General features: G+C 42.7%; 1 protein-coding gene across 2 annotated transcripts; it reads right to left on the bottom strand.

Annotated features, from left to right (window-relative positions):
• Nucleotides 1-5,696: 5,696 nt before the first annotated feature.
• LOC121798769 (homeobox-leucine zipper protein ANTHOCYANINLESS 2-like) lies at nt 5,697-10,884 on the bottom strand. Of its 2 annotated transcripts, none has more exons than XM_042197944.1 (9): nt 10,036-10,884; nt 9,745-9,956; nt 9,538-9,655; nt 8,861-9,457; nt 8,684-8,785; nt 8,398-8,601; nt 7,087-7,261; nt 6,630-7,000; nt 5,697-6,258 (listed from the first exon to the last, which is right to left on the bottom strand). In XM_042197944.1, exons 1-9 carry the CDS (start codon nt 10,207-10,209, stop codon nt 5,920-5,922), a joined length of 2,292 nt encoding a protein of 763 aa, XP_042053878.1. In that variant the 5' UTR covers nt 10,210-10,884; the 3' UTR covers nt 5,697-5,919. The 2 variants fall into 2 exon arrangements, with proteins under 2 accessions (XP_042053878.1, XP_042053879.1); XM_042197945.1 differs by having other exon boundaries at nt 9,745-9,953.
• Between the last annotated feature and the right edge of the window lie 8,969 nt (nt 10,885-19,853).

The following is a 19,853-nucleotide window of genomic DNA, read 5'->3' as shown; positions in this document are numbered from 1 at the left end:
CGTTTCCAACGGTGATGGAGGTCGAATCGGATGCCGGTGACATGATCTTGAGTCGAGCCACCTCCCGTTTCACCCATCCATACGCTACATCGGTTGAGGGGTAGGGATCCTCCTTGAGGATCTCGCGTCGGATCCAGTCGTACTTCTCGTTCAATCCGGTGAGAAATTTGAATAGCCTTAATTCGGATTTGATGTCCCGGTATTGCTCTATTCCTTTGTCACAGCAATTAACCGTCTTGTGTGGGCATCGATCGATGTCGATCCATAGCCCATGGAGTCTGCTCCAGTAAGCCTCCAATGTTGAATCTCCTTGTATAATTCTGCTCGCCTTGTCTCGCAGGTCATATATAAGATACGAGTCCACCGAACTTGCAAAAGTTACGGCGAGTGTATCCCACAGTGCCTTCGCCGTTTGGTGATGTGCGAAATCAGCGATGATGTTGGTTTCCATGTTGTCAATAATCCAGGAGAAGACTATTAGGTCTATCTCCTCCCAATCGGTATATCCTTTCTCCCCCGGCTGTGGTGGAGACGGGACTCCTGATATGTGGTGGTAGACTCCTCGGCCGCCTATGGACACTTTCATTAATCGTGCCCACAGTGAATAGTTTGAGCCATTTAGTTTGAAGGCTATGGTAACACTCTTGCTTGATCTGATTTTCTCGGCAATAGGTTCGGTTGTTTCTGGTTTGTCGTCTGCCATTTTCCTAGCTGGTTTGTTCTTCTCACCGTTTCGGTCGAGAGAGGTATTCTTTGGGGCTATGATGAAGGTTTTCTGAGCCTAACCTGCTCGGATGCCATGTAGAAATTAAGAATTGGGATAATTTCTGTTATGTTATTCACATTGCATTGTACATGTTTATGTAGGCCTAGGAAGAGACTATACAAGGTAACACTCCAAATAAGGTAAAACATGTACAAAAAACTTCCTAATTTCTTGTGATTGATTTCTTCCTTGATTCCTCATAATCTTCTCCTTGATTGTGCAGAATATTCTAGGTGATCTTCCAACAATAAGTTGATCATAGAATCTAATGTTGAGTGTAGATCCAAAAAATTTTAGTAAAAAAAAGTGTAGTATCATATTCAACCTACAACCCGTATGCTGAAATTTTTCGCAAGCTTCTGAGCTAGTTTGAAAATAAGATATAAAAACATAAAAATAAACCAAACAAATAAAAAAAATGAAGTTATAATATTCTGGTCTGTCACATTTTGCATGACTCCCATTTTAAGACGAAGAAAAGATGCACATAACTGTCCAAATTTGACCTTTAATAGACATAAAGAAACAGCAAAAAGTCTATCCTTGAGACTTGGATTTTATTTTTTGAAAATTTCCAAAAATTAATTGTTTTGGGAGAATTGGATCACTAAACTCGCACTGTAGCTTTCACCTATGAGAACATGAAATACTAAAGTTGCCACACGTCTCCTATTTATTTGTTTTAGTTTTAACAAATGGGAACATATACTAATTCGTAGTATCATCTTGAATTTTGATGTTCAAATTGGAGGTTGAATTGCTGATAACAGAGCTAGATTTCAAACTTGAAATATTCACCCATTCCATATTTCCATGTATACAATATGAAACCAGCAATTTCATTATTGAGAGGCAGTGATTGATTGATAGTTTTAAGCAATAAAGGGAGGTCATATAGTTCACACACAGAAGATGACGAAAAGTACAGGGTTCGTTTGATTGGTACGAGGGCATCCACTATAGGGGCGGCGCGCCGGCCGCCCCCATTCCGCGGCCGCCCCGCCAGCCTATAGTGTAGGCAGCGTCCGCCCCGAGGCGGATGCCATTTCTGGGGCGGAAGGCCATCCGGCGAGAAGAGTGTGAGGATGCGCCGAGCACGCCTCGCCGCGCCTATAGGCGCGCCGGCCTATAGGGCGCCGGTCATCGGCGCGCCGGCTGCTCCCTGGAAATTTTTTTTTTTTTTTTTTTTTCAAAAATTGTATTATAAATACCACTCCTCCACCACCCATTTTACATCCATTTCAAACTCTCTCCATTAATTCACTCTCTACGTTTTCACTATCTAAAAATGCACGGTGGAGACGACGAATCACCCGGCACTGACGAATCGGGATATGACGGCTATCCTTCCCAGCCGTGGGGTTGGAGTCAAACTCTCCCTCCGTGGGGATCGAGTCCAACTCTTCCTCCATCTCAGCCGTGGAGGTCGAGTCCCACGCCCCAACCTTTTCAGAGGAATTTGAGCCGCTCGGCTTTTGGAGATTACCGTCCCAACCTGGACGCGCTTAACCATCCGCGGCTGGAGACCCCTTTCCAATCCAGCCAATCTCCTTTCACCAATGCAGATCGAGACGCACTGGAGACGATGATGGGTACGCTCAGTCCGGGCAGCACGCGTGGATACGCCCGTTCCGACGAGAGTCGACGGGTCCGGTGGGGCGGGTGGAAGCAGTGGCGGCGGGGGGCGGCGGAAGTGGCAGCGGAAGAGGCGGCAGCGGCGGTGGCAGCGAGGCAGCGGCGCCTGCAGCCGTCGGTGGACGGGCCACGCACTATACCAAAGCGGAGTCCATTGCTGTGGCGAGGTCGTGGGATGCCGTCACATCAGACCCCATAGTGGGCACCGATCAGACCGAGGGGAGCTTTTGGAAGCGCGTCCTGTTGGCATACAACGAGTTCAAACCTCGAGGCGCCAAACCACGTGACGGGGAACATCTCCGCAAAAAGTGGTCTATGATTCTGAGAGCCACCAAGAGGTTCGCGGGCATATACGAGAACAACCTGCTCAGTGCTGAGAGTGGCCAAAGAGAAAGCGACGTGAAGGTGCTGTCTATGACCCAATTCAACACGGAAGGCTGGCCGAAGTTCAACATGTGGGAGGAGTATCTCGTTCTCGAGCACTGTCCGAAATTCAAGGTCATCTATGCGCAAGAGCGGGCAGGAGCTCCTGGGGCGAAGCGTGCTAGACACAACATAGCCGGGGACTACAGCAGCGGCAGTGGCTTGCAATCAATCGACCTCAACGACGAGCAAACCGAAGAGCCCTCCGCTACACACTATAGGCGCCCACTCCCTCCGGGCCAACAAGCCTCTATCCGAAGCGATAGAGGGGCTGCAGGTGCCTCCCGCCTCTCGTCGGCCGCGTCTGGATAGCGCATCTCACAGCCCGCCCCTATACTGCCATCCATGGCCACTGGTTCCCACGAGGTCTTGAGGGCGAACCTAGATGTGCAGTTGATGAAACAACTGCAAGACAACTGCTGTTTCTACGAGACCGCAACCGACCCTATCACCAAGGGTATATACTACAAGCTCATTCGCGGGCCGGCGAGTGGGCGTCACGCATGGCGCCAGAGCGTGCCACGTCGCGCAAGGGCGTGGCGAGACAGCCCGCGAGGTGTCTCGGTGGGATGGGCGTCTCGGCAAGACCGGGACGAGACGAGGCGCTGCAATGCGTCTCGCCGCCGAGACGGGACGAGATACTAGCCACCCGCGAGACGCGTTGCGGGTGGCCTCAGCACTCTCAGGGCAATCAAACGTGAAAAAAACTCAACCAACCAATGGTCCCTCCCTCCCTCACTCATATAATCTTCTACCATACCATGTGTTGGACGAAATGAAATGAAATGAAATGACAATGAGATCATGGAAATAGAAGAATAATGGAAAGGAAGGCTCCAAGTGTATGAACAAATTTGGAGGAATTTTGGTTCATAAATTTAAAAAGGCCAATTCTATCCCACACCTATCTGGCGTCTTTAAATTTTACTCCTTTTTTTTTGCATTCACACTATCAAACATTGCCAACGAATACAACCCAATTGAATTGACCATAGACACTTGGAATAAACGAAGAGTGTAGTATTTTTCAAATATTAGTTTGAAAATGATGTGGCCGCATCACAACACAACACAACACACTACACTTTCATAGCGTAACAAATTGAAATATTGATAGTTACTACATACTTGCATTTAATTCGAGTTTTTCTCGTCAGAAAATTTATAAGAATATTACGTGTGAGAATCAAATAATGAACGTGGATCCCTGCAGTTTTGCCAAAAAATGACTAATCTTCATTACTCTAAATTGTTAAAGACTGAAATAAAATTAAATGTTGAGTGAATAAACATATTTAGATTTGCACGGAAGACTCGTTGCTCAGAAAATGAGAGTGGACACATTAAATGAAGGCACGCATTAATTGGTTCCCATCACCCAACGGCCAACAATAATAAAACTATTTTAGTTACAATTTAGTCTCTATATTAATATATTCAATTTCTCTCTCACCTTTTTTTCTATTTATTTAACACATCAAATAATAGTACTAGTATTTTCCAAAAATGTCGGTAATCAGGTGTTTATAATCCAGATTCCAGGCTTAGTCGTGGTTTGCGTGATTGAATTAAAATGTTTGTGATATCTTTCCTGCAGCTATATATACTAATTCAAGAAAATAGCGACTTTGTTCAAATTTACCCTTTAGTCCATGATTCGCCTGTAATACTCCCTTCGTCCGTGAAATATTGTCCATTTTGTCATTTTGGTCTATCCGAAAAATATTGTCCACTTTTTTTTTTTTCCTTTTTTGGTAAATGGACTTCATTTTCATGTAACTCATTACATTCACATTCTATTATAAAACTAATATATAAATATGGAGCCTACTATTCAACTAACTTTTTCCCCTCACTTTTCTTCACATTTTTTAAAACTCGCACTGAGTCAAACATGGACAACATTTTGCGGAGCGGGAGGGTATATTTACTACTCCTGGAGTACTAACATTAATTATTTCTATAGATATAATTGGGATGTAGTTGATAGGTGCATGATTATATGAACCATATTTTGAAACCAAATTGACTCTCTATTTCAACTTTTTTTTAATGTTATTATCATTTAGGGAGACGGTATCAATTACTACATGCTACACTAATTAAGTCAATTAATAATTTACTATACTTAAGTTATGTAATGTAAATATTTTTTTTAATATCTTGATCTTTAGATGCTTTGAATATAAACTTATTTTTTGAAAGGGTATAGTATATATGAATATGATCTCGAAATATCTTTTGGCTCTGTTATTTAGTGAATGTGCGTGTATAATTAAATCCATTTTATGAAAAACCAACTAAATAGTTTTCGTAACCGACAAATGTTAGAATTTTTTTTATCGAATTCACATGTTAGATAGATTATGTTTTTAATTTACAAAAGCTTATCAAAGTGTTATTTGAGAGTATGTAAAAATTCATATTCAACTATAAACAACAGTCAACAAACATAGTCCGTAATTTAAATAGTAGTATTATACTCCCTTCGTCCCGGATTACTTGCACTTATTTCCTTTCTGGGCGTCCCAAGTTATTTGCACTCTTTTCATTTTTAGTAAAAATTATCACCTACAGCCGTAATATTTGACTTTGTCTATCACTCATTCCTTAATCTCCGTGCTGAAAAGGAAACGTTCGAGTAGTCCGGGACGGAGGGAGTATAATAGTAGTATTTTTGTTTCCTCGTCATTAAAAGAAGACTTCCTTAAATGAAGTTATTACGAAAATGATAATACTTCAACAATACTTATATTTTTTACAGTATTGAAAGAAATCATGAAACTAACAATCATCACCATTATTATTATAATAATAATAATAAAGAAGGTCTCATCATACGTGTGAATTTGGAAAAATTAAACACAAGTAGTAATTGAAATAAATTGTGAATGAGTGAAAAACGAAGAATCCACTTTACAGAAAGTGGGTAGAGTCAATACCCGAACCAGCAGCATTGTGCCGCGGTGGCCTCACACCACCACGGTTCGTTCTTGACTCATCCCCTCAAATCTCAATCACACCACCAAACAATTTTCAAATTACATCCAACCCCTCAAAATACAACACGTTACTCTCAAAAGAAAAGGAAATCATCAGCTCTCGCATTGAAGGGCGGCCTTGATCTTTTGAAGGGTGCACGTGATTAGGTTATTCACCGTTTCCACCGACTCCACCGTCGGGAGGCTGTTCACTAATATCTGGAACGCCACCGTCAGCAGCGACCCGCTTACCCGGTCGCCCGTATCCGACCCTGCCCCATCAGGTACGATCGCGAATCCCGATGGCAGCAGCGCCACGTATGCCGAATCACCGCCGTTCATCACCACGTGCATCGCTGGGATGTCCACCGGCGCGTACACCACAACCGAACCCGCCCTGTCGATGCACGTTTCCTGCAGTATCAGCATACTGCTCTGCTTCGAGTTCACCGCCTGCCAACAACATTCGCCATTGTAAAAAAGCCCATGTCACTCTCAATTTTAGTCAACCCCACTAAAATTGACAATTCCAAAACCAAATCATGACGTCAAATACTATTCAAAAGTCAAAATTTAATACAGTACTCCACTAGATGCTGAAAAATAGGACAAATTGTATGATTCCGAAATTGTCCCCACCTAATCACACCCTTTCCTATAAATCAGTACAAAGTCCTGATTCGCCATGATCTCCTGGGTACATGCGTCATTTTACCTCTCTAGTATTTTCACCTATGCATTATGCATAAAACAACCACATTGGACCACTACATGAAATGTGTTTTGTCCTACTACTTGGGATTGCAAATCGATGGAGGACTTACATTAGCACGTAGCAGGGAGACACAATTGCCATGGTCTTGACCCTTGGCAATGTGAGCCATCTCCTGCATGGGCCCACCGTTGGAGAGTATATCCCACTCGCTCCTCAGTTGCTCGTCGCGGAAGAAGTCGAAGAGCCTCTGAGGGGACACGGGCAGCCACACGGAGGTGGCCGCGCTGAGCACGATCCCGGGTGGCTCCCCAGGGTCGTCGATGCTCTTACGGGTCATGACCTGCACGTCTTCGTCCACGTTCTCTGTCTGCAGCTTGTTCCACTTGTGCACCGACGACGCGCACACGCCAGCGCAGAAGTTGTTCGTCATGCGCTGGGCCAGCTTCAGCATGCTCCGCCTGCCGCCTGCCGTGATCGCAGCTGCATGCCACATAAGATCAACTCATTTCAAACATATTTTTATATAAAATGCATGCATAATTACAAAGTTATGGAGGGAGGTCTACATGAATGATCCCGGGAGGGCACTGGGAAGGACATGAGGATGGCGAGGCACTCGCACTGGCGTTGGAGGGTGGCGACCCACCGTTGGGCGCCGAAGCCCATGCCAGAGCTGACTAGTGGCCGGTAGAGCTGGTGGACCACGCCCTCATCGTACTCGATATGCTCCACCCATGTCACCTATATGTGATAAATTGAATTAAATAAAACCCCTACTCATAAATATATCAAAGTTCAAGGCTCCATATTCAAAATAAAATGTAACCCCGCAAAATTGTTTTAGCTAATAGTTAGAGACAAATAGTTACTCCCTCCGTCCCACTATAAGTGACGCGTTTCTATTTAGCCGTTATTTTATGAAAATGATATCATATTTTTTTTCTCTTTTACTTTACTTTCTCTCTATTTCAATAGAAAAGACATAAGTGATACAGAGGGAGTACAATTTACAAGCATAGCATACGAAATACAGGTAACACAAAATTCCGCAAGATTTGGTGGTAGACAAGGAGTTAGTACATAGTACCCTACAATTTTTGACCAACAAAATGGGGTTTAGATAATTGGACTAGATGTCTAGATTAATTAGATGCTACGTGTCACGTGCAGACAAGAATATTAGTGTTGAGATTTGACTAAATAATGGTCATTTCTTCTCACGTAGAAAAATGAAGACATGATGAGACTGGAACGGAGTGATATACAGTCTTATGTAATAATATTATTATTATTATCAATAATAATATAGAGTAGTTAAAAGATGGCGTGGATCGAGACAGCATCTGAAATCGGAATTAGAAACATCTAAATGCTTAGTTTTTTATTCTACCAACCTTTGATTACACGCATTTACTACTAAAATCATAAGAAAATTAATGTGTCCCAAGGCGCAAAAAGAGGCTTCCATCCATTATTTTAAGCCCCCTCGACTGCCTCATATTAGTCTCTCACGAGAAGCATCTTGTCTACCATTATTTTATCACACAGTTTAGGAAGGTTCCCTATCGAATTCAACTATTCAAGTCATTAGATTTTCTCGACTCTTAAACAAACAAACAAATAAGCTTACATTCTTCAACAATTCACACACAATGTGTGTGTAGGTGGTGGTGGTGGTGGTGTTGGTTGAATGTATTGAAGTAAGTTGCTCCAAGGCATTCAACAAACTCAATTTATCACACAGCTTGCACCAACTCTTGAGAGAGACTCAATAAATGTGCAAGATTTAATTTTAAAACAAGCACGGAGTTATGTAAATTGTAATAAGTGACAAGGCAGCAAAATAATGGGGAGAGAGTAAAAAAAATACTATTCACCTTGGAATAGCCATTAGGCATATCTTGCACCAAGCAGCCGGAGGGGAGCCTCTGGCAGCTGGGGAACGCGTGAGCCTCCCGTATGTTGTCGATTGACACGTCCACGACGGCCCATACGCCCTCCGCGTGCTGCTTGCAGAACCGGAGGAAGTTCACCTCCCTCACCGGCACCAACGGCGACAGAACTTGAAGTGCAGCATTCATCTAAACAACATAGTTTTACATATATAAGGCATAATGATGATTTGATTAAATTAATGAAGTGATTGATTTTATTATCAATTACCAGTTGAAGTGCACCATTCCTTGTTCCTCCCACACCACTAGAGATGACTTGTGTAGTTGAGGCTCTTGCAATTAAACAGGGAAACATCTCGGCCCATTTGTTCTGTCAAAAACACACAAATGAAATCAAACCAAGGCTCAATCAGATTGATCAAGATTCAGTTTTTATTTGACTCACAGAGTCCATCAATGTCTCAACGAGAGCTAAGCTGTTGATGATGACCATCCCGATCTCCCGGGAGGCCTCGGTGATGAAGCCATTGGGCTTCATGCCGATGCAGGGAGAGGAAGCTCTCAAGTACTCTTCTTGATTCAGCATCTCTCTCCCACCATCCAATCCCCTAATCCAAAGCGGCTCATCACTTTGAGCCATCTTCACCAGCTCATCCATTGCTGCCAACGCCAGCTCCAGGTACATTGACTTCTCCACCGGATTCACGGGCATCTCCGGCATTGGCAGCGAGCTAGGGATGCCGTAATCAGAGGGGATGACGGCAAAACCGTTGCCGCCGACCCCGAGCTCCAAGGTGGAGTTGGGCATGGGGCGGCCTAGGAACTTCCCGGCGAGGGCGCAGACGCGGTCGAGCTCGTCCTTGAGGCGGGCGTTCTCGATCCTGATGTGCTGCTCCTCCAGGGAAACCTCGCCGATCACGGAGGGGCCGCCGCAGTTGGTGCACATGGGGTTGCGCATCGCCTCCCTAATCGACAGGTTTTCCGCCCGGAGCTTGTCGTTTTCTTGCCGGAGAATCGAGTTCTCGTGCCGCTCGAGTTGCGTCTGCAATGAACGCATTGGCCTCAAATTCTCTTCTCCCTCAAAAAAAAAGAAAAAACACAGACAGGCACTGAGATGAATACCTTCATCTGGGTTCTTCGATTTTGGAACCAGAATTTGACCTGTCTGATTTCGAGAGAGAGGCGTTTGCTAAGCTCCAGTCTTTGCTTTTCGTCAGGGTGAGGGCACTCCTTGAACAGCCTAAAATAGACGCCACAAGCAACAAACAAGGAATCAAAAGCAAATCCGGAAAAATCAAACAAAAGGAAAAAAAAAAAAGGAAATCGTACGACTCGAGCTCTTGGATTTGTTGAGGAGTGTGTCGGTGGTATCTCTTCTTCCTCGGCGGTTTGTCGGCGGCGTCTTGATCATCGCCGGATGCGCCGTCCATGTTGTCGCTGCCAGATCTGCTATCGGGCTCTTCGTCTCTGCTCCTTCTCCCACCAGCATTGCTCATCTCATTGTTCCTCGCAATCTCTCCTTGCCCCTCCATGCTCGTCTGCTGCCATCACCACATACACATACACATGCGTATAACTAAAGAGAGAAAGAGAGAGATGAATAGAGAGATTACAACTTACGAGGGCTAGAGAGAGGCCGGGAGAGTTGAACATGGGCTTGGAAGAGAGAGACTGAGTGAGGAAGCGGGCCTCGCCGATTGCGCCGCCGGGCATGCTGCTGTTATTATTAAAAGCAACAATTCTTGCCCCGCCGCCACTACAAGAAGTGTTATCAAGAAAATCCCCAAAATTCATGAAATCAAAATCCCTCTTTTGAGTTGCTACTTTTTCCCCCTCAATCTATGTATGGAGGACTTTCCTTTTCTCTCTTTATTTAACAGAATTACTATGGGAGAGTTTGTATCAAGAAATAGTATAAAATGTAGTGGTACAATGTTTTGCAAAAAGTCAAAGGAAAAGAAGAAAGAAGAGAGAGGTAGAAGAGACACAACACAAGCCCAAATCCAAATGTCTCGTGCTGCCTCTCTCTGCGGTGAGAGAAAGAAAGAGAAAGAATGCAAGCAAAGAAAAACCCTTGTGTTTTTTGCTGCTTTGCTCTTCCTTCTCTATCCCTCTCTCTCCTCCCCTATATCTCGCTTAATAAAAACTCGATCTTTTTCGAATGTGAAGACGAATAATCAAAATAGAAATTGGGGAAGAAAGAAAAATAAACACGTTGACAGAAGAACCTATAGTTTTCACAGGGAGCTTTTCTTGGTGTTCAAAGTTATCTTAATATCTGCATGTTTGACTTGAAAAAAGCTCCAGGTCCAACAAAAGCAAGAGATGGAGAGAGAGAGAGTGTGAGAAAAGGGCTCAAAAAGGCTTTTGTATTTTTGGGGGTGAGAAAGAGAGTAGCTGGGAAGAAAACAAGAAGAGATGGAAATCAGATGAAGGAAGTGAAGTGAATATCCCAATGCTATGTGGATGCTTTGAAGCCCACATATATATACGCGCAGAAGTGGTAGGCCATTCACCATTTTCATTACTATTCCATCATTTGCACTGATTAGGGAAACCAAATCCTCTCAATAAAACATCTCTTCCCTTAATGACCTCAGAATACATTTTATTTCAATCTTTTTTTTAATTATAATATTCATAACTCTACATTCATATAATGTGTCATCTTTTTATCTTTTACAATTTCTTTTATATTACTCCCTCTCCCTCAGTCCCAAAATAATTGAGTCGTATTCATTTTTAGCAAAAACTTCATCATCTCTTATGCGTTACTTCATTTTCCTCTTTCCTTTTTCCTCTTTCTTACTTTATTCTCTCTTAACACATTAATTTTTTAAAATCCCGTGCCAAAAAAAATGCTCCCACTACCTTAGGAGGAAGAGAGTATAATTTATTTCAATGAGCATTTTAATAAGAATACATTATTTATGAAAATCCTTAAAGTTTAAGTTGAAAATACATAATTCAAATGCGAATCGATACGTAAACATGATCATATTAATTGCTTAATGACATGATCATATTAATTGCTTAGAGCATCTCCAGTAAGACTAGACGTCAAATAGCACTCACATAGCCTTCACACTGCCACATCATCAGCACTACAATTCTCCTGCCACATCAGCTTGCCACATCAACTAGACATCAAATAGCCCTCACATAGCCTTCACACTACCTATCCACATCACTAATAACAATTATATAATTTAATTTACACTCGTATCAACATACGGAATTTAATTTACGAGACAAATACATTTAAATTGAATAATACTATTAAAATTTCAAAAAGTACAATAATTTTAAAAAAAATACATTTAAAAAAATTACATTTAAAAAAATTACATAAATTACATAAATTTACATAAAAACTAACGCCTTGCAATCCTCCGCGCCCACAACTCTTCAACTAAATCCTTTTAGAGTCGAATATGAGCCTCCGTCTGACGCATGTCGGCATGTGCTTGGAGGAGGGCTACTTCATCGTGAGGTACCCCACCTCGTACGTTGGCGGTGGCGGTGGCGACGCCGTGGCTTGGACTGGCCTCATTATCGTCGTTGGCCCAATCAGTCAGTTGTACACCTTCATCTTCGACAATCATGTTGTGCATGATAATACAGGCGTACATTATATCAGCAATGCAGTCGACATTCCACAAACGCGTTGGTCCCTTAACTGCAGCCCATCGAGCCTGAAGCACACCAAATGCGCGCTCCACGTCCTTTCGCGCCGACTCCTGCCGCGTCGCAAAGTAGGCCTTCTTCGCATCTGATGCGCACCGGATCGTCTTCACAAAGACGGGCCACCTAGGGTATATCTCATCCGCCAAGTAGTAGCCCATATCATGCTGGTTGCCGTTGGCGACAAAACTGATGACCGGACCGACGCCCTGGCACTGCTCGTTGAAAAGGGGCGACGAGTTGAGGACGTTTAGGTCGTTGTTCAAACCGGTTATCCCAAAATACGCATGCCAAATCCACAACCGGTAATCAGCTACGGCCTCGAGGATCATCGTGGGATTTTTTCCCTTGTAGCCGGTCGTGTAAAACCCCTTCCAGGCAGCGGGACAGTTCTTCCACTCCCAATGCATACAATCTATGCTGCCTAACATTCCCGGGAACCCATGCTGATCCCCGTGCATCCGCAGCAGATTCTGGCAATCTTCGGGGGTAGGCTTTCGGAGATACTGATCACCGAATACTTCGATCACGCCCTGACAGAAATACTTCATACATTCGATGGCAGTCGTCTCACCGATGTGGAGGTATTCGTCCCACATGTCTGTCGCGGTGCCGTAGGCCAACTGCCTGATTGCCGCAGTACACTTTTGAATAGGGGTGTGGCTGGGTCTGCCAGCCGCATCGTGCCTGAAGCGGAAATACAGATATCGCTGCTCCAAAGCGTTAACAATACGCATAAACAAGTCCCGCCTCATCCTAAAACGACGCCTGAAATGGTTGGCGTTAAAACGCAGCTCCTCTGCGAAGTAATCTGTGAACAGGCGCTGATGTGCAGCTTCATGATCACGATCAACCACTTGTCGGCGGTGGACAACTGGTCGTGGGCGAGGTGCCGCCGGCTGCATATAACTCTGCATCCATCGATCAACCTCACGGCTCGTATAGGCATCTAGTTCTTCGTTCATCATACGCTCGTACTCATCCGCATCCCCACCACTACCACCGGCATTACTCATTTCTTAAATTGATCTTGTATAGAAAGTAAGGTAGAGAGAGTACTCGTTAAAACAAGTGGTGCGAATGAAAATGACGTTCAAAGCGCGTATATATAGTGTTTTCAAAAGAAAAAAAATAAAAAATAAAATCTGACGCCGGTTTGACGCCGATCCGGGACCCACAATGGCGCCGTGAGGATCGGCGTCGGAACCGGCGTCATCGCGCGAATCGGAATGGCCACGCCGATTTCGCCGACGCCGGTTCCAATGGTTCGGCGTCGGCGAAAAATTGGCGTCGCGATTTTGACGCCGGCATTGGAGATGCTCTTAATGACATTGAAATTTTGGATCTTTGTTATGTCAAAGAAAATGAGGTCATCCATAACTCATCTCTATAAATTTGAATTCTATTCCTTCAACAAATTGTTCTGGATCTCACACTACTTTTTTGCCTAACTTGTTAGTAGCATTTAATAAAAACACACGCAATCCATCAGAGTTATGATCAATTGAAATTTTTTAGCCTAATTGAGAATTGAGATGCATTATCCGCCACTCATTTTTATTAAATGAGTGGTCCAAAATTTACCACATGGAAAATATTTTTAGAGTAATTTATCCGCCACCCATTATCCGCCACTCAGGGTTGTGATCAATTGAAATTTTTTAGCCTAATTGATAATTGAGATGCATTATCCGCCACTCATTTTTATTAAATGAGTGGTCCAAAATTTACCACATGGAAAATATTTTTATAGTAATTAATTATGAAAGGGCAGAATGGTAATTTCATAGTACATTTTATTCAATAATTAATTTTTTTATTTTTATTTTTATTTTTTTTAAATATTTATTTTTTTACATTTTTTTGTCATCTACATATACAATTCATGTCAACTACACACATATAATGTTAACTATGTGTATAATCCATGTCAACTACATATACAATTCATGTCAAGTACACAAATATAATGCCAACTACATATACAATTCATGTCAACTATACACGTATAATGTCAACTATAAGTTGTTGACATTTAATGTGCAGGCTATTGACGATAATACCCCCGAGTTGACATAATCTACTTGCTGTTGAAATTTCAAAAATGTTGTGGATAAGTGGCTGAAAATGCATCTCAATTAAGCTAAAAAATCTAAACCTAACAGGACCCAATCCACCATGGCACCATAACTACCCATGAGTGTTTTTTTTTAATTTCTATTCATTTTTTATTTTAATTAATTTATTTTTATATAGAAATTAATTATTTTTAAGATCTAATTAAGATACGAGGTTCAATAATGAATATTCATAATTTAATTAATTTTTTTATTAAATATTAATTTAGCTAAACCAAAAAATTAATATTTTTGAACAAATATTTTTATGTTCAAAAATAAAAACAAATATAAAAAGATAAAGAAAATCACAATAATCTTTAAAAAATTAAATACATATAAAAACAAAAATAGAATAAATAAAATAAGAATGGAAAATAACAATAAAAAATTCTAAGGACATCCACGTCCATGTCTCAATATCGTCTCTTAACCGTCTCATCCTTTAACTATTCATGGGCACCACTGCACTTTTTACCCCATCTCTTAACTAAGAGACAACACCTGCATCTCTCCATCTCTTAACCATCTCATCCCTTAAGTCCAGAGCCTTTGTCCTAGCGGCAAAGAGCTTAGACATTATTGCATGAGGTGCCGAGTTCGAGCCCTCTTGACATCAGTTGTAATTTCCTCATATCTATAGTATAGGAGTTTATTTGTAATTTTCTCCCTTATATGGGAGTTATTATTTTTTTTAAACCATCTCATCCCTTAACTATTCATTCAATTTCATTTTTTATTTTTATTTCCAACAAATTCAATTAATAAAAACACACTTCATTAAATAAAAGAAAATTACAATTAAATTGCTAAAAACAAAAAAAACACATAATTAAAATCTAAAAAAAGACATAATTTAAAATACTAGAAATTAAAAATTGCACACTCAAATTTTAAAAACTACTCCGCCGGTGAATCATCCCCGGAAGTCGGTGGCGATGCACCAAAGCTAGATGGAAGCGAAATACCAAGTTGACTTGCCAGATACTCAATGCCGGCGTGATGCGCTTGAAATTGGGCAGGCGTTATGCGGGAAGTGTCAGCCATCGTGGCGGTGAAGTACATGGACATTAGGGTGGACGGCAGCCCTTGGGAGCCAGCCTGGCTTGATTCTCCTCGGCCTCGGCCCCTCCCCCTAGCCGCCTTCGCCACCATGTTCCCTTGCGGCCGACGTCGTGTACCGGAAGAGCCCCCTGGATCGGATGTCGGGAACTCAACCTCTTGTGAGGCGTTGCCTTCCCCGCCATCACCAGATGAGTATTGGTCACCCACCGTATGCTTCGTGCGTTTCGAGCTAGAGCCCGTGCTGGAATCGACACTGCCAGTCCACCTATCAAGATGTTTGACCGCCCCCCAAACATCGGGAAATTTGAAATCTTTGCTGGTGTCGGATTTGAAGACTCGCGAAGCCGCTCTCAGAATGTCGGATTCACTGGCTCCGCTTCCCTCTTGTAGATCCCACAAAATATTTTGACATCTTTGTCGGCTCCCTCAAAATGAGAGCGAAGCATCTTCAGGTTGCGACAAATGGCCCCCGTCGGCTTTTTTGCGTTGTATACGTTGGTGACCTTATCCCAAAAACACTTGCGGGTTTGTTGATTCTCGAGGATAGGATCGTTCGACGTGCTGATCCAAGCGTCGAACAGAGCCATCGTCTCCGCTTGTGTGTACGGATGACGGTCGCCGTCCTCACGGTCCTCCACCGCCTCCAGAGTGTGTTCCTCCTGAACATCCTCCCTAATTTGTGCGTTTGCGTGTTCCTCGGACCGGAGGGACGATAGTATGCATCAACTGGAAAAGATGGTGTTTGTTTGGTACGCCGGCGTCGACGAGCCTTGGGTGCCCGGCGACGAACCGGAACCGGAAGCACCCAAAACATTGTACATGCCTCCCTAGTCGACAAACGCGTTCAAGTCGTAGCCGCCGCCCTCGCCGCCGGAGTTTCCTTCACTGGACATTTTTGCAAAAATTGGAAAGGAAAGAGAGATGATATAGTGTTTGTGAGAGTGTAGTGTTTGTGTGTGGAAAAAATGGTGGGGGAATTGTGTGTGTAGTGTTATTTATAGATGAATGTGGGAAAAAAAGAAAAAAAAATACTAAAAAAACATTTTAAAAAATGGCTGAAAAAAACGGTCAATTTTTTTTAAAATTATTTTTCGGATTTAAAAAAATAATTAAAATAGCCTAAAATCGACTTCCACTCACAGAGCCGGCGAGTGGGCGTCACGCCCCAACCGCTGCTCGTTACGTGGCCGACGCGCGTGGCTAGACAGCCCGCCAACAGCCCCTCCCCCGGACTACGAGGCGCGACAGAGCTTCCACATCGGTGTCTTGATGCGGTCTCGTCTCGCCGGGACGGGACCGAGCCCGCATCGGGATACCGATGCTGATGCTCTAAGGGACGTCGGACAAGTGACCGACGAGGGGACGGGATGCCTGCAGGCTGCAACGCGTCTATATAGTGTCACATCCCGTCCTCCGCAACGGGGCAAAACCTGCTGATAGTAACAATATATTACTATAAAAAGATTGAGATATAAATTTATATGTTACTCCCTTCAATGATATCATGATTGTGGATCTTTGTCATGTCAAAGGAACATATGAATTTTATCTTTGTAGTATTATTAGTTATTATAGCAAATGCATATATACAATTAATTATAAAAATATTAAATAATAATATAATGAAAAATTATCATAATTATACTTTCAATTGTTGAAATATAACATTTTTTATAGTAAATAAGAAAAAAAAGGTTAGATGGGTGCTTATTTTAAAAAGGAGTGTATAATTTATAGGGGTTAATATAACAGGCGGATATCATATAATATCCTCATTTACTTGTCCAATGTTAAACCTTCTCAACATTAAATAATTGGTCTATGTTTTATCACCTGCAGGTATGCAAATTAATTAACCAAGGTTGTTTAATAAAATCATCTATCTGCAAAGTACAAATTAACTCCATAGTACTATAACTCTTTCATCAAAGATTTACAAACTTCATTTAAATTATGATACGGTTGTCAAATTTGTAAAGTACGCGTGAGATGGTGTACTGTTATTTTCCCTATTTATCTGAAATGGATGAATAAAAATGGAGTCTAAATTATTAATGGTGCAAATTCGACGATTGTGTTAGCAATTTTAATGACGAGGGCTATATTGCTACTCCATATATCACTACAGTGTGAAGACTAAGATTAACAATAGTAAACTACTCTGAAGTGAAATTCAGTATTTCAACAAACAAGAGCTTAAATTGTACTTATACATTTAATAAGACATATATATCCATGATAAATTATGTAGAAGATGACTAAATTTTATTTTTATACCAACTTAATCAAGAACTCATCCGTACGAATGTATAGATATAGCCTCATCAATATGTTGGAATGGAATCTGTTATGTCACGACATTAGGTAGACATGGTTAAAATGATTTAAATGGTATTAATTACAATTTAGTTATGAATTAATACACTAATCATTTCAAGGTGCTATACAATATCTATGTCCCATTTGAATTATGGTTTAAGCAGGAATGATTAATTTAACTATACTTATTAAGAACAATCTATAGTACCCCATTATGGTCAGATGTAATGCCTCTTTTCAAATCAATGCCATTCATGAAACTCTTTAAAGAGCCATTAAAATGGGGAAATAGATTATTTTATACGCCTTTAAATTTCCCAATTTATTGGTAACTTTAAGTTGTAAAACCATTAGGCCATCCACAACGCTGTCTCTATACCGTCTCTTAAACCGTCTCTTAACTACTATTTGAGCACTATTTGAGGGCCCCACTGTCCTTTTTTCCTCCATCTCTTAACTAAGAGACGGAACCTGCAACGCTCCGTCTCTTAACCGTCTCTATACCGTCTCTTAATTACTATTCATTCAATTTAATTTATAATTTTTTTTTAAAACCCAATTCAATTTAAACAAACACACTTTATTAAAATTAAAACAATATTACAACTTAACATTAAAAAAAACGAAGACATAATTAAAATTCTAAAAAAATAAAAATGACATAATTTAATCTTCTCCGCCAAAGTTTTCCCAAATGTGCTCAATTAGATCCTCTTGGAGTTGGGTGTGGGCGCTAGAGTCGCGTGTCCTTGCCCGAATAGCCAACCGTTCTTGTATAGATGGATGCGTTCCACTTCGCGGCGGACTACTTGCGGTTGAGCTTCCGGGGGATTCGGGGTCGAACCAATTTCCGGCATCGGGTCCTTCGTCTCGGACAATCATGTTGTGCAAGATTATGCACGTATACATGATGTCGACCATGCTCTCCATGAACCACGAATGAGCCGGGGCTTTGATGATGTTGAAGCGCGCTTGGAGAACCCCGAACGCCCTCTCCACATCCTTGCGCGCAGCCTCCTGCTTCTGCGCAAAAAGAGCCTGCTTTGGGTTCGCTGGCCTGCCGCACGTCTTCACGAAGGTCGGCCACTTCGGGTAGATGCCGTCGGCGAGATAGTACCCCATTTTATACCGCCGGTTGTTGGCGACGAAGTTGATGGCCGGCGCTTTACCATCCAAAACTTCGGTAAAGAGGTCGGACTGTTGGAGCACGTTTACGTCGTTGTTCGAGCCAGGGACCCCGAAGTACGCGTGCCAGATCCAAAGTCGGTAGTCGGCAACGGTCTCGAGTACAACGGTTGGGTGGGTGCCTTTGTGGCCGCTCGTGTAGGAACCCCTCCAAGCCACCGGGCAATTCTTCCATTGCCAGTGCATGCAATCGACACTGCCAAGCATCCCGGGGAATCCGTGCACTTGTTCGTGCAGGTTGAGGAGGAACTGACAATCCTCCGTGGTTGGCCTCCGGAGAAATTCGTCACTGAAGGCTGCCCGGACGCCTCTGCAGAAGTTGAGCAAGCACAAGCGCCCAGTGCTGTCTCCGATGTGCAGGTATTCGTCGAATATGTCGGCCGTTTGTCCAGTCGCAAGCTGCCGGATGGCTGCAGTACATTTCTGCAGCGTCGTGTGGCTGGGACGACCGACCGCGTCGAACCCTTCTCGGAAGAACTCCTCCCTGGCCGCCAAAGTATTCGCTATGTGGAGAAATAGCGGTTTCCGCATGCGGAAACGGCGACGGAAATAGGTGTCTCCCCAAATCGGGTTATCGCAGAAGTAGTCGCGTACTAACCGTGCGGCGGCTTCCTCCCGGTTCCGATTGATGTACTTCCGGGAGCGTCGTGGGGGTGGTGCGGCTTCCTCCGCCTCTCGTCGTCGATCTTCTTCGAGTGATTGTTCCATTAATTGGCGCATTTGCTCAAAAGGATCCATTTGTTTGAGTTGATTGAAGATGGAAATTGGAGTGATAGAGAGGATTTGAGAGGAATAGATGTGTGTTTGTGTTTGAAATGAGTATGGAATAGAATTATTTATAGAGTAAAAAAATTAAAAATTTAAAAAATGAAAATAAATATTTAACGGTAATATTACCGTTTGAAAAAAAAATTTTTTATTAAAAATCGATTTTTTTTTAAAAAAAATGAATTATTGCGTCATCAGTGACGACGCCCACTCGCGGGCCAGCGAGTGGGCGTCACGCACGCATGGGGACGTGCCACGTGTCCCTGGCGCGTGGCGAGACAGCTCGTCTCGTGTCTCTCC

This window comes from Salvia splendens, chromosome 4, assembly GCF_004379255.2.
Source record: "Salvia splendens isolate huo1 chromosome 4, SspV2, whole genome shotgun sequence".
Taxonomy (NCBI): Eukaryota; Viridiplantae; Streptophyta; class Magnoliopsida; order Lamiales; family Lamiaceae; genus Salvia; species Salvia splendens.
The sequence above is the reverse complement of the archived record's forward strand: the minus strand, read 5'-3'. Positions and strand labels throughout refer to the sequence as shown.